Source organism: Balaenoptera borealis (assembly GCF_965194805.1).
Source record: "Balaenoptera borealis genome assembly, chromosome: X".
NCBI lineage: Eukaryota > Metazoa > Chordata > Mammalia > Artiodactyla > Balaenopteridae > Balaenoptera > Balaenoptera borealis.
In genome coordinates, this window is record NC_138881.1 from 73,732,814 (window position 1) to 73,755,960 (window position 23,147).

General features: G+C 35.0%; 1 protein-coding gene and 1 pseudogene across 5 annotated transcripts in view; one reads left to right on the top strand and one right to left on the bottom strand.

Annotated features, from left to right (window-relative positions):
• The window catches only part of LOC309620545 (DNA (cytosine-5)-methyltransferase 3A pseudogene), a 396,604-nt pseudogene that overhangs the window by 247,370 nt on the left and 126,087 nt on the right, over positions 1-23,147 (bottom strand). The gene's annotated exons all lie outside the window — the stretch shown is intronic.
• The window catches only part of KLHL4 (kelch like family member 4), a 122,462-nt gene that overhangs the window by 84,794 nt on the left and 14,521 nt on the right, over positions 1-23,147 (top strand). For 2 of the 4 annotated variants that reach the window (XM_082377167.1, XM_082377168.1), the window contains 4 exons: positions 1,102-1,288; positions 7,356-7,580; positions 9,262-9,424; positions 11,181-11,393. In XM_082377167.1, the coding sequence (XP_082233293.1) occupies positions 1,102-1,288; positions 7,356-7,580; positions 9,262-9,424; positions 11,181-11,393 (788 nt within the window). The remainder of the gene's footprint in view (positions 1-1,101; positions 1,289-7,355; positions 7,581-9,261; positions 9,425-11,180; positions 11,394-23,147) is intronic. The other 2 variants (XM_082377169.1, XM_082377170.1) reach the window with 1 other exon arrangement.

The following is a 23,147-nucleotide window of genomic DNA, read 5'->3' on the forward strand; positions in this document are numbered from 1 at the left end:
AGTGGGGTGAGAACAGGGTTGAGGTTAACCAGTGAAGAACAGGAAACTTCAGGGAAGTTTTATGGGGTAAGATTAGCACCTCCATTCCAACAACCTGCTTGCTCTTCCTGTCAATTCCTATGATACTGTGGACTCCAGACTCCAAGGAACCAATCTAAATGACCCTTGGAAAATTCTGAACAAAACTCTTAACTTCTCCTCAACTCATCTCAGGAAGAATACTTTACCTAGCTTTTATCCCATTCAATTAGGGTCATATTAGCTGCTGGGCAATAATGGTTAGAAAGGATTGATCTCACGTACTATTGATGATGAATTACCTAGTTACTAATACATGTACTTTACTGGTGTACACATGTACATGTACAGATAAAAAGCACCTGCTTCGTGCTTTGATTTGATGATAAAGATGCAGCCCCCATGGTGATATTATTTTTTTAATATATTTATTTATTTAGGGTTTCATTGGGTCTTCATTGCTGTGCATGGGCTTTCTCTAGTTGCGGCGAACGGGGGCTATTCTTCGCTGTGGTGCACCGGCTTCTCATTGCGGTGGCTTCCCCTTGTTGAGGAGTGCAGGCTCAGTAGTTGTGGCAAACAGGCTTAGTTGCTCCACGGCATGTGGGATCTTTCTGCACCAGGACTCGAACCCGTGTCCCCTGCATTGGCAGACAGATTCTTAACCACTGCGCCACCAGTGAAGTCCTGATATTATTTTAATTGCACATGTTTGTGCCATTTCCCCTAAATCAACCAAAAAGGTGGCTGCTTCTCTAGCGGGGCAGGACATGCTTGCTCTGTGCAGACACAGCCATTCACTGTGCTTTCAGTAACACATTTTATGAGTGCTTTTTCACTTTCACTCCTGGAGATTACACGTACATATTCAAAAGAGGAAAAGTATGTCAAATAAATGTGCATTAATAAATTCGCTACTACCATGAGGCTTTTAATCATAAAATATGTTACTAAGTAACTTAAAATATTAAATAATAACACATACATTAGAATTAGCTTGAGTTTTCTCCAAAGTTATATAAATGAAAATGCTATTTCTAATGTTTGCTCTTTACTTCATATACATGCATCATTACTTTTCAGTTACTGGCAGATCTTGAAAACAGTTCCATGTTTACTGGTGATCTTGAGTGTCAGAAGCTCCTGATGGAAGCTATGAAGTATCATCTCTTACCTGAAAGAAGACCCATGATGCAAAGCCCTCGGACGAAGCCTAGAAAATCAACTGTGGGAGCACTTTATGCTGTGGGAGGCATGGATGCCATGAAAGGTAACAGGAACAAATTAATTACTTTAGAAAGTATCATGCAAAAAAGATGTATTCTCAACACCCTCCAAACTATGAGGGCGGTATTAAAGCTATATATAAATGTGTGCATCTAAAGCTATTTCTTATAAATAAGGTAATATAAATATTGTGACCTCCTTTTTTATTCTTACCTTGTGGTATATAACCCTTTCATTAGTGTTTCCTCAACTCTTAATAGGTACTTTTCTGTTATGACGGCAATATTTATTTATTTATTGCTCTCAGAATACATTTAATTTATTTTTATTGAAGTATAGACTTACAGTATTATATTAGTTTCAGGTGAACTACACAGTGATTCAGTATTTTTGCAGATGATACTCCATTATAGGTTATTACAAGAAAATGGCTATAATATCCTGTACTACACAGTATATCTTCGCTGTTTATCTATTTTATACATAGTAGTTTGTATCTGTTAATCCCATACCCTTAATTTGTCCCTCCCTCCTTCTCTCTAACCTTTGGTAACCACTAGTTCGTTTTCTATATTTGTGCGTCTATTTCTGTTTTGGATATACATTCATTTGTATTATTTTAGATTTCACATATAAGTGATATCATACAGTATTTGTCACTCTGACATTTCACTAAGCATAATATTGTCTAGGTCCTTCAATGTTACTACAAATGGCAGAATTTCACTCTTTTTGTGGCTGAATCCTATTCCATTGTATATATACCACATCTTTTTTATCCATTTGTCTGTTGATGACACTCAGGTTGCTTCTATGTCTTGGCTATTGTATATTATTCTGCTGTGAACATTGGAGTGCATATATCTTTTTGAATTAGTGTTTTCGTTTTTTCTGGATATATGCCCAGGAGTGTAATTTCTGGATCATATGGTAGTTCTATTTTTAGTTTTTTGAGGAAACTTCATACTGTTTTCTGTAGTGGTTATACCACTTTACATTCCCAACAACAGTGTACAAGGGTTCCCTTTTATCCACATCCTCTCCAACATTTGTTATTTGGAGACTTTTTGATGATAGTCATCTGGCATGTGTAAGGTGATATTTCATTGTGGTTTTGATTGCCTTTCTCTAATAATTAACAATGCTAAGCATCTTTTCATGTGCCAGTTAGCCATCTGTATGTCTTCTTTGGATAAATGTCTATTCTTCTGCCATTTTTTGATTGGGTTTTGTTTTTGATATTGAGTTGTATGGGCTATTTATATATTTTAGATATTAACCTCTTGTAGGCCACATCATTTGCAAATATTTTCTCCCATTCCATAGGTTGTCTTTTCATTTTGTTGGTGGTTTCCTTTGCTGTGCAAAAGCTTTTAAGTTTAATTAGGACCCACTTGTTTATTTTTGCTTTTATTTCTTTTGCCTTAGGAGACAGAACCAAAAAAATATTGCTATGATTTATGTCAAATAGTGTTCTGCCTGTTTTTTTCTAGGAGTTTTATGGTTTCAGGTTTTACAGTTAGGTACTTAAACCATTTTGATTTTATTTTTGTATATGGTGTGAGGGAATATTCTAATCTCATTTTCCAGTTTTCCCAGAACCACTTGTTGAAGAGTGTCTTTTCTCCATTGTATATTCTTGCCTCCTTTGTCATAGATTAATTGCCCATAGGTGTGTGGGCTTATTTCTGGGCTTTCTATTCTGTACCATTGATCTACGTGTCTGCTTTGGTGCAAGTACAATGCTGTTTTGATGACTTTAGCTTTGTAGTATAGTCTGAAGTCTGGGAGGGTGATACCTTCAGCTTTGTTCTTTTTTCTCAAGGTTGTGTTGGCAATTTGGGGTCTTTTGTGGTTCTTATGGCAACAATTTTTAAATTTGAGTATTTGCTTTGCAATGTAAGATCTTTTCAGGGAAAACTTAAAGATTTATTGTAAATGGAAGAGATGGGGTCCTCCAAATTTGTTTTTTGACAGAAATAGGAGAGTGGTCTCTAACTTCTTGCTGTCAATTTCCAGATAGATGCTCAAAGACCAGTTACAAATAAACTTGAAGTGTTGATAACAAGATCAGCAATTCCATCCTGGAATAAAATAATGATTTTACAAAAGAATTTCAACAAATAGGAATAGGGAAAAATTTCTGAAGCCATCATGTCTACCTTGAATACTTCTTAGAACTTGTTTTACTATAGTTCTGTCTTTTTACACTTGATTTCTCAGTCTATAGACCCATGTTGCCAAAACAATGAGACAAGGAGTTTGTAATTAAGAATTGGCTGTGTAGGAAATAAGATCAACCACTTAAAATTTGCCAAGTCATACATAGAAATGTTTTGACACCTTGTAGAAAATGTTGCAAAAGTCAAAGTTCTGTGCTTCTGGAAACCAATTCTTTCTTTTGGTATGTGTAACTGGAAATTGGAAGACCATATAGGAGACATGTCAATTAATAATAAACCTATAAAACAAGAGCTTGCAAATGCAGTTATTTCCAAAGTAGTAGAGAAACTTCACAGAACTAGTGTTCTTCAGAAAATAACAAATACAATGAAATCTTATAATTAATTTCAAGTCTAGTAATGCTATTTTATTGCATTTTGTTGAATAGAATGAACATTAACAGAATTTAAAAGGTGTCTTATTTGATATTTATATCAAAATGGTACTAAGTACAAAATGCAAGCACAGCTATGCTTAGTTTCTGATTAAAAAAAAAAAAAAAATGCCTAACCTGCAGAGTGAGAAATGGAAAACTTTATGTTTATTTGTTTGGTTTTTCTGTTTGCTACTATTTTTGTTATTTTTTCAGGTTCCTGTTTTTTTAAGTTAACATTACACAAATGAATGTGTTACACAAGATGGTAATAAGTATCTACAACTCCTTATTAGCTTACAGAAATGAGTGAAATGTGAGCCTATGATCCCTTGACTCTACTACCACAGTTTTATATGGAAGGAAGTAAAACCATCATTTTGAGACTCTTGGAATACCTAGTGTATGGAAATATAAAAATCTCTAAGGGAAGTTGCAGACAACTACAATAATAGTAAAAACTATTATTTTTGAGTACCTGATCCTTGGTTGGCATTTTGCAAGCATCATTTCTAATCCTCACAATAATGCTACAAGATAGATTTTATTACCCCAATTTTGCAGATGAGGAAACTAAGGTCCTTAAGGTTAGATAGTCAAGCCAAGGGCAAACATCTATAACTAAGGGAAAGGGAATTATTACTCAAATTTTGTATTCCTTTTTGCTATACTGCCACTATTTTAGATGAAAGAACAACAACAACAACAAAACTGACCCCTCTCTTTGAAGGTTTTAGAATCTATTTAAAAATCAGGGTGAACACTTAAGAGCAAAAAAAGAAAGAAAGAAAAGAAAGAAAGAAAGAAAAACTAAGTAAAGCAAAAACATTAAAGTGTTAGCATTTATCTATATAAGTCAGTATTACATTTAAAAACATATCAATTTACATTCTTAAAAAAATTTCTATATGCATGCCTTTTCTTACAGTGTGTTGTTTCATTTATCTTTTTTAAGATACTTTTTGAACTTTCACCTTTTGATGTTTAGGAAATACAGTACTTCCTCAGTCTTTAATTACCTTTCTGACTCATACAGTTAACTTGGAATTAGTTGCTAAGTATAGATATCAGACAAGTGGCTGGAGTTAACTATAACTCCTACCATTATATTAAAAGAGTCATCAAAAAGTTGTAAGTATGATCACAGAGTCAAAAATTTTAAATGGCCAAATGGTAAACTGTGGGCTTTTGTGAATACAAGGTATTCAGTAACCTTTCATTTATTAAAAACAATGAATTCTGAGAGACAATATGGCATGGGACAAATTAAAAGCTAATATAGTGATTTTTATTTCATTTTAAAAATAGATGGAGGAAATCACTACATCAGATATATTCACAACTGCAGGAACTATCATGTTCCAAACAATACTACAAAGTTTGGCTGGTTTTGTTCCCTCTTGAATAGATCATAAGTGAGAGTTGAATAGGAGCTTTGAAATGAAATAAGAAACAATATTTGCAACGTTTAAGTGCAGAAGGCCAATATACACAGAAAAAGTATGAAGTGAGTCCTAAAGAGAGAGATTAGTAAAAAAAAAAAACTAAGTTTTCCCATCAAATATAGAGCTGCCATAATAAGCTAGCTAGAGGATTTACATTTTGATTAGTTGGAGCAATTGTGGAAGTAGGCAAATGGGATAAAGAAATTTTCAGAATTCAAGATACAGAACTACAAGTCATATATGTTCATAGATGCAAATAGTAGATATGGGGTCAATTTGTCTTTTATATTTTATCTAATGTCTGGAAAAAATTAACTTGGCATGAAGCAGACTTCATCATTTCAATGTAAATCTTCAACATACAGCTGATTTATGTAGCCTTCTACAATTTCCTAATTACTTCACCATTAATAACTCCATAATCTTAATAATTAGTGCACCCTAGCCTTCATTTCCTAATCTAAATTGGCTTTTTGGTAAATTCCACTAATGAAAAGAGTTCAAAATGAAAAGTTAAAATAGAAAAGAGTGGATAGGAAGACAGATGTGGGAAGATTGGAATGAAGAAGTGGAAAGGTATGAAAACAGACAGAGAAAATTGACTGCTTGATGAGTGAAAGTAGATGTGAGTTTGTTTGTAGGTATTCCAGTTGTAACAGTATCATCCAGAGACATTTATTATATAAAAGCTAGGTGGTGTTATTTGACCTCTCAGCAATAAATATAGTCAATAGAGCGATTGCTATCTGTAAATCAGCATTCAGCCAAATCCACATTGTCAATGAAAGATGCAGGGATTAAAGAGAAAGAGTAAATGAGTGCCTGCATATTCGCATGTTTTTATTGTGAAAATCCAAACTCTTGAGACAAAAATATTTATAGTGCACTATTCACCAGAAAAGACCTAAAAAGATATAAACACTGTTTCCATTAGTCCAATATAAAAAGAAAAACTTTCAGAAGCAGCCATAGACATAATATACACTCTGCCTAAATCCCTATACTGTAGCCTTATAATTCGCCAGTGAAAAGGCTTCAGATATTAACTATGCTTTCATCTTAACTAATGGATTATATTTTCTCCACAAATCTCCCAGTGGACAACCGAAAAGTGTTTTTGCTTATTCCTATGGTTGGCACTGTGAAATTGGGTTGAAATTCCCTAAATCTGTCACAAGCTCTCTTAGGTGCGCTATGCATGTGAATCGTCTAATTCTTTCATTTCTCACTTTGGTTATTAGAAACTTTCCTGTTGTGCAGAATCAATTTTTATTAAAAAATAACAACAGCTATTGTTGATGACTGGTAAAAAGCATTGCCTACAGGGGTAATAATTTATTATGAAGTAGTGACAATTTACTATGGCAGTAGTGACAGTATACTATGGTAGTAAATTTGGTATTTCAGTAATTGAGTAGAAAATTGAACTTTCATTAACACATAAAGAAGGTAATACATCAGAATTTCATCATTAATTATAATACATAAATAATATAAATATAAATAATTATATTATTAATTATAATCCTTTGTGTTACCATCATGGAACATTATGTGAATCAACACTGAAGTTCCATTTAAAAGGAATTTTCATTTCTGTTCTTTTAGTCGTTTGTATTTTAAGTCAACCCACACACACACTGAACTGAATAAAATAAAAGGGCATAAATTAATATATTGAATGGTCATAGGTAATTAAAACCATAATGGATATGTAGACAGTCAGTACTAGATTCCGAAGTAATTTTTGGTTGTAAAATATGGTGTTTGACACCTGTGTTAGTACTACCAACAGCTTATTATAGCCAAAGAAGCCATTATAAGCATATAAACTATATATATTAAATAAACTATTTTATGCTGACTCCTCTATTTGGATTCAGAAGTGGCGAAATATTCTCCTTATCTTGCCTCCCAGGTTGGAGAATCATCTGGGCTACTTATTTTAATTTGAGTTGCAATCACTGATTCTATGCTATAAATGATAGATACATAAATATAATATGAATGATGCCAATTAAAATTTTTATACAAGCAGTTTTTACCATTGTTCAATATTTCTTTAACAGGTACCACTACAATCGAAAAATATGACCTCAGGACCAACAGCTGGCTACATATTGGCACCATGAGTGGCCGTAGGCTTCAGTTTGGAGTTGCTGTTATTGATAATAAGCTCTACGTCGTGGGAGGAAGAGATGGTTTAAAAACTTTGAATACTGTGGAATGTTTTAATCCAGTTGGCAAAATCTGGACGGTGATGCCTCCCATGTCAACACATAGGCATGGCTTAGGTAAGAGCTTAAGGTTACATACTTTCTAAAGAATGTACAGTTAGTAGAGCTTTTTAAAAATTAAATTAAGCTGGAATACACTAACTAATATGTATAAAATAGATAACTAATGAGAACCTGCTGTATAGCACAGGGAACTCCGCTGTAGAATAGAAACTAACACAACGTTGTGAAACAACTATACCCCAATTAAAAATAAATAATAAAGGTCATCCATCTGAAAAAAAAAATAAAATTACAATTAAATTAAGCTGCACATCACTGAGATGTAGCCAAACGCTTAGTGAAAATGTTTCCAAAATGCTGAAAAGCTTAAGCAAATGATAAAAGACTGTGAAAGTTTTTTCTTGTTTCAGATGTCATACTTGTTGTAATCTTATCTCCATTCTACCGGTATTTTAAAGGGGTCCCACTTCAGGAAGGATAAAATCTTTTAGAAGGAATATATTGTTGAAGAGCACGAAACTACAACAGCGAGTTTTTTTGTAAACTCAATTTAGAGAAAAGAACACTTGATAATGGAGAGACATTGTTTCTTTGTTTCATTGTTTCAAGGGACTAGTTTCTAGTGTCCCTTCATATAAGAAGCAAATCTATATTTAGGCAAAAGCCTTAGGATACAGTTTGAAGGCAGAAATATTTAGAAAAAACACTTTGGTTGAGAGCAGCTCTAAATTATACTTAATCCAGAGGTTCCAAAAAAGTTTAAGAAGGAATGGAGACTTCTGAAACAGTGGGGAACTTTGATTCTCCTGTGTATTTGTCAAGGTATATCTTTCTTCATGCTAGACTCCATACGATTCAATAACATAGAGTTTCTTAAAAAAAAAAAAAAGCCGAATAATTGCATTGTTCTTTAAGAACTGAGGTTTACACAGATAAAGCATGCCATATCCAGGACTGGTATCGTTTGCCCCAAAATATCTGATAAATTATCTATATCAAATGATAGACTATGTAATTATTCAGCTCAGTTCTGTCAGTGTGATTTTTAGAAAACATATCTTACAAAGAAATCAGAGCAAATTGTTAAATTCTAATTGATATTACTAAAGAGACAGGAGAAGTGATGAGGGTATACCTCTGAGAGGCGGATTGAGATGGTGAAGAAGGTGAGGTGGGGAGGAACCAGTTACGTGAATTCCCAGAGCAGATGAGAAGCAGAAAGGGGCTATTTATAGTATCTACTAGAACAAATTTCTAACTAAACCTCAAAAATCCCTGTCTACTTAGTTATCTCATAGGAATCTTTTTTTATCCCTATAATAAAAATCAGGAAGTAGAAAGACCTATCACAGTTAGCCTACAATTTTAAGATTTATCTAAGATTCAATATCATATCTCATCTATCACTTACATTCGAAAAATAACATTGAAATTATGCCAGAAAAAAAAATCATCTTCACTTTTCTATTAATTCTGAGAAAAGGTGTGTCCCACTACTTCCTTTGACTTCAGCATTACAATCATGATACCCTAACTATGCCTGAAAATTTCCTAGGGTTAAAAGACCATATTCACTTTTAAATCAAGATCAGTAAATTATTCATTAAATGATTATTTACAAAACCATTTAAGAGATAAAAACACATTTTTAAGCAGTCAGTTCCTCGCAAAATGAAACAACATCCATTGTGTGTGGCCTACCTAGGTGAGCCCTCATGCTATTTTTACCCTTTAGGCGTAGCCACACTTGAAGGACCAATGTATGCTGTTGGTGGTCATGATGGATGGAGTTATCTAAACACTGTAGAAAGATGGGACCCTGAGGGACGTCAGTGGAATTATGTGGCCAGTATGTCAACTCCTAGAAGCACCGTTGGTGTTGTCGCATTAAACAACAAGTGAGTAAACCCAAGCATGCATGCTTTTGCTCCCATTTCATGTGGTACAGCACTTCAGTGATGTGATCCACCAATCAATAAGCATTCCCAGTGACCAGGACATCCTAGTTATCGATAGTAAAAGGCCTTTGTTGGAACTCTCCCTTCATTATGATGGAAAATACTTATCTAAAATGAACATTTAATTAAATATCCTGTAGTCCTTTGCTACTCCAGTGTGGTCCTGAGACCAGTAGCATCAGCATTACCTGAGATCTATTTAGAAATGCTGAATCTTAGCCCCAGCCTAGACCCCCTGAATCAGAATAAACATTTTAACAAGATCCTCAAGTGACTTGTGTGTACATTAAATTTGAGAAGCAAACCAGTTCCAATCTTACCCTCAAGAAGCTACCATTTTTTACATTATAACTTATTCTTGACTTATCAAAACTTTGGTAAGTCTTTGTAAAAGGCCAAGTCTTTTTGTTCTTTACTACTCACCCTCCTGAGTGTTTTAGAATTACAACTAGTACCATCTTTCTGAATCTTTCCCTCTTCCTGATCGCTTGCCTATAAGAGAAGCTAATATATTGAAACCCAAAGATGTTAGAGGTTCCTACGAGCTTGAATTGTTCTTCTTGCAGGTAATTATGTGCTTTCTGACAAGGAACCTTTGGAGATAATGACCAGCATATAGGAGAGACTTGAATGATGAAAAATTCAGACACCAGGATGGGTCAGTGGCAGGAGACAGCCTTGTGTGTCTGTACTGACTATGCATATGCATAAAGCCAATATCTCACCACATAATTGGGTTCAGTAGGAATTTCAATACAATTTCAATTAAAATTCAATTTCAATTTTAGCACCTTGTGCAAGGAGTAAGAAATGTCTATAGTTAAGAGGAGACCCAGACTTACAGTGTCTTAGAGCTTAAAATTCTCCTAAATCTGATTTTCTCTTGTCTAACCTGAATGATATCAGGTGACTCAGTAGCAATCTCCTAACTATTACAGAAGAAGCTGAAATCATAGAATCTGACTAATTTAATTTTATCTTTCTGACTTGCTATTGTTCACAATTGAGCATGAAGGGCAATTATAGACATATAGTTTAATAAATGTTTATCTTCTTTATTGATGCAGGATTAAATTTAAATTAGATTAAAAATACTGCTCATCAAAAGAATTGGCATTTAAAATTTATGAGAGAAATGTCATAGCCAATATATCTTTCCAGGAAAAAAATCTGGTTTCTAGGTTTTTTTCTATTCCCTTATTTACTTATTAAATTAATATCTTCTTAGTTACAATTTTTTTTACACTAAATAAAATAGTTCATAGAAAACAACAGGGATTCTAATGCTAGGCAATTAAACCTAGCTAAAATTGTAAGGTTGCCATAGTTGGGTTTTGGAAACATCTTACCTTTCTTTAAAAATGTTTAGCTTTATTGAGGTTTAACTGACAAATACTACCAACAATTCTGATATCTCCCTTCTTCCTCTGTACTTCATTTCCAATGGGATCCTTTAATCTATTATATTATGTCAAAGTAACTTTCACAAAAATGATGAAACAGAGAGGTTTAGGGTAAGGTAGACCTTAACAAATGCCTTTAGGTAACTATCCATTCACAAGTTCAGGCCATTCACTGTAAAATACTAAGGGAGTAGAATACACAGTTCAATGCTTTGCACAAGGTTCTGTCACTTTCATTCTATGCACAAATTTACACACACACACACACACACACACTTCTGTCTTTTTTCTAGGCTATATGCTATTGGTGGACGTGATGGAAGTTCCTGCCTCAAATCTATGGAATACTTTGATCCACATACTAACAAATGGAGTCTGTGTGCTCCAATGTCCAAAAGACGTGGAGGTGTGGGAGTTGCAACATACAATGGATTCTTATATGTTGTTGGGGGTCATGATGCCCCTGCTTCTAACCATTGCTCCAGACTTTCTGACTGTGTGGAACGGTAAAATATTCCTTTTTATTCATGTATTTATTTGGTCATTTTTTTTTTCAGAAATAAGAAGGATTTTTAAGCTACCAGAAAGTAGTCTTCCAAATAAGTATTAATTCTTACAGAGGTATAATCCTTTGTAAAGTTGTACACTTACTCCTAGGCTCGAAATGTTGTGAAGAAATCCTCCTTATGTGTTCCAGATTCATCATAAGAAATGTATAAAAAGAATATGTTGTTTTATCATTTGATAGTCACCCTATAAAATGAGACAAAAGAAATGTAAGAATAAATAAATTTTATTACAAGCTATATCATTCAACTATTCACCAGCTCAAATCAAAATAACTTTACTGTTTTGAAAACAAAATCAATCCTCAAAGGATGAAGGCTTATCACTACAAAATAAACTGAAAGAATTCCCAAAGAGAGGTGTTAATAATGTTCTGAACAATGACTCTATTTCATTAAGTATTTAATTTCCCAAAGGTAACTTCTTTGAATGGGAGACATTCATCTGGACAAACAAAGTGCACTGTGTTTTTTAAAATGTCAGTCATATTACTTTGTTGTTTTACCATTCATGTTCCCTTTCAAGATAGAAAAATATATATCTATATGCACAAACATAACAGTTGATAATATTAACCACATCCAAGTGACAAATTTACAGTCAGTAAGGTTATCAGAATTCAGAAGACAGAGATCAATACAAATGGAGTCCTCAAGGGAAATTCATGAACTAGTTAGAATTTGTACTTTGTAGGCATAAAAAAGAATGGAGGGAATTTCAGGTCTAGGAAAAAGCACAGCCAAAACCCTGAATATAAAGGAGAAAACTTCATAGATATGAGCAGAGACTTTAGGTTGAAACAATTTGGAAGAGCAATTCAAAAACACAATTAAGCACCAGATTTTTTGATAGCCTGAAATGTCAAGGTGGAAACTTTGGGATTTCATCTTGTAGGCAAAAGGATAATTAAATTTGGAGAAATGGAATATCACAAAGAAAATAATTTGGGGGAAATTGATTTAACAGTGATATGTAGGATATAATGTAGGGAAAAAAGACTAAAGGAAAGAATACGAATATTATTTTTCTTCTGAAAAGCATAATTGATGATGCTAATACTTCATTTCTTATAGGGAATAATTGATTTATGATAGACTTTTTCTTTTTTTTTCTGTTTTTTTAAAGTTTAATCCTAAGTGACCAGCTCCCTGCTACTCAGTGTATATCTGGAATGTTTTTCCTGAGATTGGATCTTAAGAGATGCAAACAAATTTTATTTTAACATTATGCAAAACATAAAAGAGTTCAATTACTGTCTCAGTATATAATATATTATAGTCAAATATATGTCACACTGAGATTATCCATATCAGTTTTCCCCAAAGCTAGCAAAGTAGTATTTGATCACCTCTTCATTATGCTAGATATTTTTAGTGTGGCAAAATATACATCACATAAAACTTACACTTTTAACCATTTTTAACTGCACAATTCAGTGGCATGAAATACATTTACATTGTTGTGAAAACATTACCATCATCCATCTCCAGAAATATTTTTCATTTCCTCAAGCAGAAACTCCATCCTTATTAAAAAATAAATGCCCATTCTTCCCACACCACAGTCACTGGCAGCCACCATTTTACTTTCCCTTTCTATGAATTTCATAATTCTAGGTATCTCATAAAAGTGGAATAATAAATAATCCTTTTGTGTCTGGCTTATTTTACTTAGCCTAGCAATAATTATTCAAGGCTCATCCATGTTATAGCATTTATCCAAATTTCCTTTCCTTTTAAATCTGAAAAAATATTATATTATATGCACATACCACATCATTTTCTTTATCCATTCATTTGTCAATGCACAATTGTGTTGCTTCACCTTTTGGCTACTGTGAATAATGCTGCTAGGATATAGGTGTACAAATATCTGTTTAAGCCTTTGCTTTCAATTCTTTTGGGTATATACACAGAAGTAGAGTTGCCTTATCATATGGCAATTCTATTTTTAAATGTTTTTTTTTAACATCTTCATTGGAGTATAACCACTTACAATGGTGTGTTAGTTTCTGCTGTATAACAAAGTCAATCAGCTATACGTATACATATATCCCCATATCCTTTCCCTCTTGCATCTCCCTCCCACGCTCCCTAGCCAATCCCTCTAGGGGGTCACAAAGCACCAAGCTGATCTCCCTGTGCTATGCAGCTTCTTCCCACTAGCTATCTATTTTACATTTGGTAGTGTATATATGTCCATGCCACTCTCTCACTGTGTCCCAGCTTACCTTCCCCTCCCCGTGTCCTCAAGTCCATTCTCTACATCTGCATCTTTATTCCTGTACTGCCCTTAGGTTCTTCAGAACCTTTTTTTTTTTTTTTTTTTTTTTAGTTTCCATATATATGTGTTAGCATACGGTATTTGTTTTTCTCTTTCTGACTTACTTCACTCTGTATGACAGACTCTAGGTCCATCCACCTCACTACAAATAACTCAATTTCATTTCATTTTATGGCTGAGTAATATTCCATTGTATATATGTACCACATCTTCTTTATCTATTCATCTGTTAATGGACACTTAGGTTGCTTCCATGTACTGGCTATTGTAAATAGTGCTGCAATTAACAGGGTGATACATGACCCTTTTAATTATGGATTTCTTAGGGTATATGCCCAGTAGTGGGATTGCTTGGTTATATGGTAGTTCTATTTTTAATTTTATAAGGAACCTCCATATTGTTCTCCATAGTGGCTTTATCAATTTACATTCCCACCAACAGTGCAAGAGGGTACCCTTTTCTCCACACCCTCTCCAGCATTTATTGCTTGTAGATTTTTTGATGATGGCCATTCTGACTTGTGTGAGGTGGTAACTCATTATAGTTTTGATTTGCATTTCTCTAATTATCAGTGATGTTGAGTATCCTTTCATGTGTTTGTTGGCAATCTGTATAACTTCTTTGGAGAAATGTCTATTTAGGTCTTCTGCCCATTTTTGGATTGGGTTGTTTGTTTTTTTGACATTGAGTTGCATGAGCTTCTTGTATATTTTGGAAATTAATCTTTTGTCAGTTGCTTCATTTCCAAATATTTTCTCCCATTCAGAGGGTTGTCTTTTCATCTGGTTTATGGTTTCCTTTGCTGTGCAAAAGCTTTTAAGTTTCATTAGGTCCCATTTGCTTCTTTTTCTTTTTATTTCCATTTATCTAGGAGGTGGGGCAAAAAGGATCTTGCTGTGATTTATGTCATAGAGTGTTCAGCCTATGTTTTCCTCTAAGAGTTCGAAAGTGTCTAGCCTATAAACATTTAGGTCTTTGATCCATTTTGGGTTTATTTTTGTGTATGGTGTTAGGGAGTGTTCTAATTTCATTCTTTTACATGTAGCTGTCCAATTTTCCCAGCAAAACTTATTGAAGAGGCTGTCTTTTCTCCATTGTATAATCTTGCCTCCTTTACCAAAGATATGGTGTCCATATGTGCGTAGATTTATCTCTGGGCTTTCTATCCTGTTCTATTGACCTATATTTCTGTTTTTGTGCCAGTACCATACTGTCTTGATTACTGTAACTTTGTAGTGTAGTCTGAAGTCAGGGAGCCTGATTCCTCCAGCTCCATTTTTCTTTCTCAAGATTGCTTTGGCTATTCGGGATCTCTTGTGTTTCCATACAGATTTTGAAATTTTTTGTTCTAGTTCTGTGAAAAATGCCATTGGTAGCTTGATAGGGATTGCATTGAATCTGTAGATTGCTTTGGGTAGTAAAATCATTTTCACAGTGTTGATTCTTCCAATCCAAGAACAAGGTATATCTCTCTATCTGTTTGTATCATCTTTAATTTCTTTCAGCAATGTCTTATAGTTTTCTGCATACAGGTCTTTTGTCTCCTTAGGTAGGTTTATTCCTAGGTATTTTATTCTTTTTGTTACACTGGTAAATGGGAGTGTTTCCTTAAATTCTCTTTCAGATTTTTCATCATTAGTGTATAGGATTGCAAGAGATTTCTGCACATAAATTTTGTATCCTGCTACTTTACCAAATTCATTGATGAGCTCTATTAGTTTTGTGGTAACATGTTTAGGATTATCTATGTATAGTGTCATGTCGTCTGCAAACAGTGACAGTTTTACTTCTTCTTTTCACATTTGGATTCTTTTTATTTCTTTTTCTTCTCTGATTGCTGTGGCTAAAACTTCCAAAACTATGTTGAATAATAGTCGTGAGAGTGTGCAACCTTGTCTTGTTTCGGATCTTAGTAGAAATGTTTTCTGTTTTTCACCACTGAGAATGATGTTGGCTGTGGGTTTGTCATATATAGCCTTTATTATGTTGGGGTAAGTTCCCTCTATGCCTACTTTCTCGAGGGTTTTTATCATGAACGGGTGTTGAATTTTGTCGAAAACTTTTTCTGCATCTATTGAGATGATCATATGATTTTTATCCTTCAATTTGTTAATATGAGTATCACATTGATTGATTTGCATATATTGAAGAATCCTTGCATTCCTGGGATAAACCCCACTTAATCATGGTGTATGATCTTTTTAATGTGCTGTTGGATTCTGTTTGCTAATATTTTGTTGAGGATTTTTGCATCTATGTTCATCAGTGATATTGGCCTGTAATTCCTTTTTTTGTGAAATCTTTTTTCTGGTTTTGGTATCAGGATGATGGTGGTTTCGTAGAATGTGTTTGGGAGTGTTCTTCCCACTGCTATATTTTGGAAGAGTTTGAGAAAGATAGGTGTTAGCTCTTCGCTAAATGTTTGATAGAATTTGTCTGTGAAGCCATCTGGTGCTGAGCTTTTGTTTGTTGGAAGATTTTTAATCAGAGTTTCCATTTCAGTGCTTGTAATTGATCTGATTATATTTTCTATTTCTTCCTGGTTCAGTCTCGGAAAGTTGTGCTTTTCAAAAATTTGTCCATTTCTTCCAAGTTGTCCATTTTATTGGCATATAGTTGCTTGTAGTGACCTCTCTTGATCCTTTGTATGTCTACAGTGTCATTTGTTACTTCTCCTTTTTCATTTCTAATTCTGTTGATTTGAGTCTTCTCCCTTATTTTCTTGATGAGCCTGGCTAATGGTTTATCAATTTTATTTATCTTCTCAAAGAATCAGCTTTTAGTCTTATTAAACTTTGCTATTGTTTCTTTCATTTCTTCTTCATTTATTTCTGTTCTGATTATTATGATTTCTTTCCTTCTGCTAACTTTGGATTTTCTTTTTTCTTCTTTCTCTAATTGCTTTAGGTGTAAGGTTAGGGGTTTTTTTTGAGATTTTTTTGTTTCTTAAGGTAGGATTTTATTGCGATAAACTTCCCTCTTAGAACTGCTTTTGCTGCGTCCCGTAGGTTTGGGGTCATCGTGTTTTCATTGTCATTTGTTTCTAGGTAGTTTTTGATTTCTTCTTTGATTTCTTCACTGATCTCTTGGTTATTTAGCAGTGTATTGTTTAGTCTCCATGTGTTTGAATTTTTTACAGTATTTTTCCTGTAATTGATATCTAGTCTCATAGCATTGTGGTCAGAAAAGATACCTGATACGATTTAAATTTTCTTAAATTTACCAAGGCTTAATTTGTGACTCAAGATATGATCTATCCTGGGGAATGTTTCATGAGCACTTGAGAAGAAAGTGTATTCTGTTGTTTTTGTATGGAATGTCCTATAAATATCAATTAAGTCCATCTTGTTTAATGTGTCATTTAAAGTGTTTCCTTATTTATTTCCATTTTGTATGATCTGTCCATTGGTGCAAGTGGGGTGTTAAAATCCTGTACTATAATTGTGTTACTGTTGATTTCCCCTTTTATGGCTATTAACTTTGGCCTTATGTATTGAGGTGTTCCTATGTTTGGGGCATAAATATATACAATTGTTATACCTTCTTCTTGGATTGATCCCTTGATCATTATATAGTGTCCTTCTTTGGCTCTTGTAGCAGTCTTTATTTTAAAGTCTATTTTGTCTGATAGAAGAATTGCTACTCCAGCTTTTTTTGCTTTCCATTTGCATGGAATAACTTTTTCCATCCCCTCAGTTTCAGTCTGTATGTGTCCCTAGGTCTGAAGTGGGTCCCTTTTAGACAGCATATATACAGGTCTGGTTTTTGTATCTATTTAGCCAGTCTGTCTTTTAGTGTGAGTATTTAATCCATTTATATTTAAGGTAATTATCGATATGTATGTTCCTATTACCATTTTCTTAATTGTTTTGGGTTTGTTATTGTAGGTCTTTTCCTTCTTTTGTGTTTCCCACTTACAGAAGTTCCTTTAGCATTTGTTGTAAAGCTGGTTTGGTGGTGCTGAATTCTCTTAACTTTTGCTTGTCTGTAAAGGTTTTAACTTTCTGTCAAATCTGAATGAGATCCTTGCTGGGTAGAGAAATCTTGGTTGTAGGTTTTTCCCTTTCATCACTTTGAATATATCCTGCCCCTGCTTTCTGGCTTGCAGTGTTTCTGGTGAATGTTCAGCTGTTAACCTTATGGGGATTCCCTTGTATGTTATTTGTTGCTTTTCCCTTGCTGCTTTTAATATTTTTTCTTTGTATTTAATTTTTGATAGTTTGATTAATATGTGTCTTGGTGTGTTTCTCCTTGGATTTATCCTGTATGGGTCTCTCTACCCTTCCTGGACTTTATTGACTATTTCCTTTCCCATATTAGGGAAGTTTTCAACTATAATCTCTTCAAATATTTTTTCATTCCCTTTCTTTGTCTCTTCTTCTTCTGGGACCCCTATAATTTGAATATTGGTGTGTTTAATATTGTCCCAGCAGTCTCTGAGACTGTCCTCAATTCTTTTCATTCTTTTTTCTTTATTCTGCTCTATGATAGTTATTTTCACTCTCTTAACTTCCAGTCACTTATCCGTTCTTCTGCCTCAGTTATTCTCCTTCTAGAGAATTTTTAATTTCATTTATTGTGTGGTTCATCATTGTTTGTTTGCTCTTTAGTTCTTCTAGGTCCTTGTTAAATGTTTCTTGTGTTTTCTCCATTCTATTTCCAAGATTTTGCATCATCTTTACTATCATTACTCTGAATTCTTTTTCAGGTAGACTGCCTATTTCTTCTTCATTTGTTTGGTCTGGTGGGTGTTTACCTTGCTCATTCATCTGCTGCGTATTTCTCTGTCTTCCTATTTTGCTTAACTTACTGTGTTTGGGGTCTCCTTTTTTCTGGCTGCAGGTTCATAGTTCCCATTGTTTTTGGTGTCTGCCCCCTATGGGTAAGGTTGGTTCTGTGGCTTGTGTTGGCTTCCTGGTGGTAGGGAGTGGTGCTTGTGTTCTGGTGGTGGGCCTGGATCTTGGCTTTCTGGTGGGCAGGGCTGCGTCTGGTGGTGTGTTTTGTGGTATCTGTGAACTTAGTATGATTTTAGGCAGACTGTCTGCAAATGGGTTGTGCTGTGTTCCTGTCTTGCTAGTTGTTTGGCATGGTGTGTCTAGCACTGGAGCTTGCTGGTCGTTGACTGGAGCTGGATCTTAGCGTTGAGATGGAGATCTCTGGGAGAGCTTTCACCATTTGATATTACATGCAGTCAAGAGGTTTCTGGTGGACCAATGTCCTGAACTCGGCTCTCTCACCTCAGACTCTCAGGCCTGACACCTGGCCAGAGCACCAAGACCCTGTCAGCCACACGGCTCAGAAGAACATGTAGAAAAAAAAGAAAGAAAGAAAAAAATAAAATAAAGTTATTAAAATAAAAAATTTAAAAAATTATTAAAATAAAAATAGTAAAAACAGTTTAATAAAAAAATATAAGAGAGCAACCAAAGCAATCAACAAATCCACCAATGATTACAAGCACTAAAATCTATACCAATGTAAACATGAAATCAGAAACTATTCAGTCGCATACAGCAAACCCAAAGTCAACAGTTACTCCCAAAGTCCACTGCCTCAATTTTGGGATGATTCATTGTCTATTCAGGTATTCCACAGATGCAGGGTACATCAATTTGATTGTGGAGATATAATCCACTACTCCTGAGGCTGCACAGAGAAATTTCCCTTTCACTTCTTTGTTTGCACAGCTGCTGGTGTTCAGCTTTGGATTTGGCCCCGCCTCTGCATGTAAGTCACCCTCGGGCATCTGTTTTTCATGCAGACAGGAGCGAGTTAAAGGGAGCAGCTGATTAGGGGACTCTGACTCACTCAGGCAGGGGGAGTGAGGGGTATGGAATGCAGTGTGAGCCTGCAGTGGCAGAGGCCAGCGTGATATTGCAACAGACTGGGGCATGCCGTGTGTTCTCCCAGGGAAGTTGTCCCTGGATCACGGGATTTTGGCAGTGGTGGGCTGCACAGGCTCCTGGGAGGGGAAGTGTGGATAGTGACCTATGCTTGCACACTGGCTTCTTGTTGGCTGCAGCAGCAGCCTTAGAGTTTCATGCCTGTCTCTGCTGTCCACGCTGATAGCCGTGGCTCGCGCCTGTCTCTGAAACTTGTTTAGGCAGTGTTCTGAATCTCCTCTCTTCGTGCACCCCAGAAAAATAGTCTCCTGAATCTTAGGCATTTCCAGACTTTTTCCCGGACTCCTTCCCAGCTAGCTGTGGCGCACTAGCCCCCTTCAGGCTGTGTTCACGCAGCAAACCCCAGTCATCTTCCTGGGATCTGACCTCCGAATCCCGAGTCTCAGCTCCCAGCCCCCACCCGCCCAGCAGGTGAGCAGACAAGCCTCTCAGGCTGGTGAGTGCTGGTCAGCATTGATCCTCTGTGCGGGAATCTCTCTGCTTTGCCCTCTGCACCCCTTTTGCTGTGCTCTCCTCTGTGGCTCCGATGCTTCCCCCACCCCGCCCACCCCCCATTTCCACCAGTGAAGGGGCTTCCTAGTGTGTGGAAACATTTCCTCCCTCCCTGCTCCCTCTCATAGGTGCATGTCCTGTCCCTATTCTTTTGTCTCTGTTATTTTCTTTTTTTCTTTTGCCCTACCCATGTATGTGGGGAGTTTCTTGCCCTTTGTGAAGTCTGTGGCCTTCTGCCAGTGCTCAATAGGTGTTCTGTAGGAGTTGTTCCACATGTAGGTGTATTTTTGATGTATTTGTGGAGAGGAAGGTGATCTTTACGTCTTACTCCTCTGCCATCTTGAAGGTCCTCCCTATTTTTAAATGTTTGCAGGACCACCATACCGTTTTCCATTGCAGCTGCACCATTTTCTATTCCCACCAACAAAGCAGAAGGATTCCGATTTCTGTACATCTTCACCAACATTGTTTTCTTTTGTTTTTCATGGTTATCCCAATGGATTTGAAGTGGTACCTTTTTGTGGTTGTGATTTGAGTTTCTCTAATGATTAGGTATGTTGCACATCTTAACAGGTGCTATTGGCCATTTGTATATCTTCTTTATAGAAAGGTATATTCCAGTCCTTTGCCCATCTTTTCATCAAGTTGTTTTTCTTTTTGCTGTTGAATTATAGGAATTCTTCATATATTCTCTACATTAACCCCTTGTCGGATATGTGATTTGCAAATTTTTTCTTTCATTCCATCGGTTGCTTTTTCATTCTGATAATAACACCCTTTGATGTGCAAATTTTTTATATTAAATCCTATTTATCTATTTTTTTTCATACTTTGTACTTTTAGAGTCATATCCAAAAGATCATTGCCAAATCCAATGTTATAAATAATTTCCCCTATGTATTTGTATAAGAGTTTTACTGTTTTAGGACTTATGTTCAGGCCTTTGATCTGTTTGAGTAAATTTTTTATATATGGAGTAGGGTAACGATCCAACTTCATTATTTTATATGTGGATATCCTGTTTTCCCATCAGCATTTGAAGCAGTTGAAACAACAGTCCTTTCCCCATTGAATCATCTTGGCCCCAATGTCAAAAATTATTTGACCATGTATGTGAGGGTTTATTCCTGGGCTCTGTATTCTATTTCATTGGTAATTACATCTGTTGTCATGCCAGTACCACACTCTTTATTACTGTAGCTTTCTAGTAAGTTTTGAAATCAAGAAGTGTGAGATTTCAATCTTTGTTCATCTTTTCTCAAAATGATTTTGGCTATTCTGGGTACCTGAGATTCCATATGGGTTTATAATGGATATTTCTATTCCTGCAAAAAATGTTGTTGGGGTTTTGATAGATGTTGCATTGAATCTGTAGATCACTTGGGTGATATTCACATCTTAACAACATTGAGTCTTCTAATCCAGGAACACGAGGTATCGTTCCACTTATTGGTGTCTTCTTTAATTTCTTCCTTTCCAGTGTGGATGCATTTTATTTCTCTTCCAACTCTAACTAGTAGTTCAGTATTATGTTGAATAGAAGTAATGAAAAATCTCATTATTGTCTTGTTTTTGATCTTAGAGAGAAAACCTTCAGTCTTTCCCCATTGAATATGATAGATCTGGGTTTTCCACGTATGGCCATTATTATGTTGAGTTGGTTTTATTCTATTCCTGCTATGGGTAGGGTTTTTATCATTAAAGGGTGATGAATTTTGTCACATACTTTTTCTGCATCGGTTGAGATAATCATGTGTTTTTTCCCCCTTCATTCTGTCAGTGTGGTGTGTTGCATGGATTGATTTTCGTATGATAACCCATTGTTGCATTCCATATGAATAATCATATTAATAATGCCGGTGAATTCAATTTGCTAGTCTTATGTTGAAAATTTTTGCATCAGTATTTATTAGGAATATTGGTATGTAGTTTTCTTATAGTGTCTGGCTTTGGTATCAGTGCAATGCTGACCTTATAGAATGAGTGTGTTACTTCTTCTCCAATTTTTTTGAAGATTTTGAGAAGAATTGGTGTTAATTCTTTCCTAAATCTAAAGTAAAATTCACCAGTAAAGCCATCTGACCCTAGGCTTTTATTTTTTGGGAGATTTTTGAATACAGTTGACCCTTGAACATCAGGGGTTTGAACTGCACAGGTCTACTTAGATGTGGAGTTTTTTTCAATAAATACATACTACAGTACTATACAATCCTTAGTTAGTTAAATCCAAAAATGTGGGACGTTGGATATGGAGGGATGACTGTAAAGCTATACACGAATTTTTGACTGTACAGGGAGTTGGTGCCCCTAACACTCACGTTGTTTGAGGATGAACTGTACTTTGTTGGGAGACTTTTGATCTCCTTACCATTAGAGGTCTATTCAGATTTTCTATTTCATCTTGAAAATAGAAATTTTCTATTGGTTCAATCTTGATAGGTTGTGTGTTTCTAGAAATTTGTCCATTTCATGACAGTTAATCAAATTGTTAGTGAACAATTCTTGATAGTACTTTTATAATCCTTTCTTTCTGTAAAATCAGTACTAATTGCTGCCTCTTTCGTTTGATTTTATATGAGTTTTGTCTTTTTCTCATACTCAATCTAGCTAAAGGTTTATCAATTTTGATGTTTTGCAGAACCAACTCTTAATTTCATTGATTTTCTCTATTGTTTTGTTATTCTCTATATTATTTATCTATGATCTAATCTCTATTATTTCCTACCTTATGCTAGCTTTGGGTTTAGTTACTCTTCTTTTTCTAGTTTCTTAAGGTGTAAAGTTAGGTTTTTGACTTGCAATTTTTCTTCCTTTTAAATGTAAGCCTTTACAGTTATTGATTCCCCATATCACATCATTGCTTTCTTTGCATTCCAGAAGACACTGTATGAGCCATGTTTTCATTTTCACTTGTCTCAAGATGTTTTTTAATTTCCCTTACAATATATTCTTTGACTCATTGGTTAAGTGTAGGTACTTTCATTTCCATATATGTGTGGACATATCACTTTTCC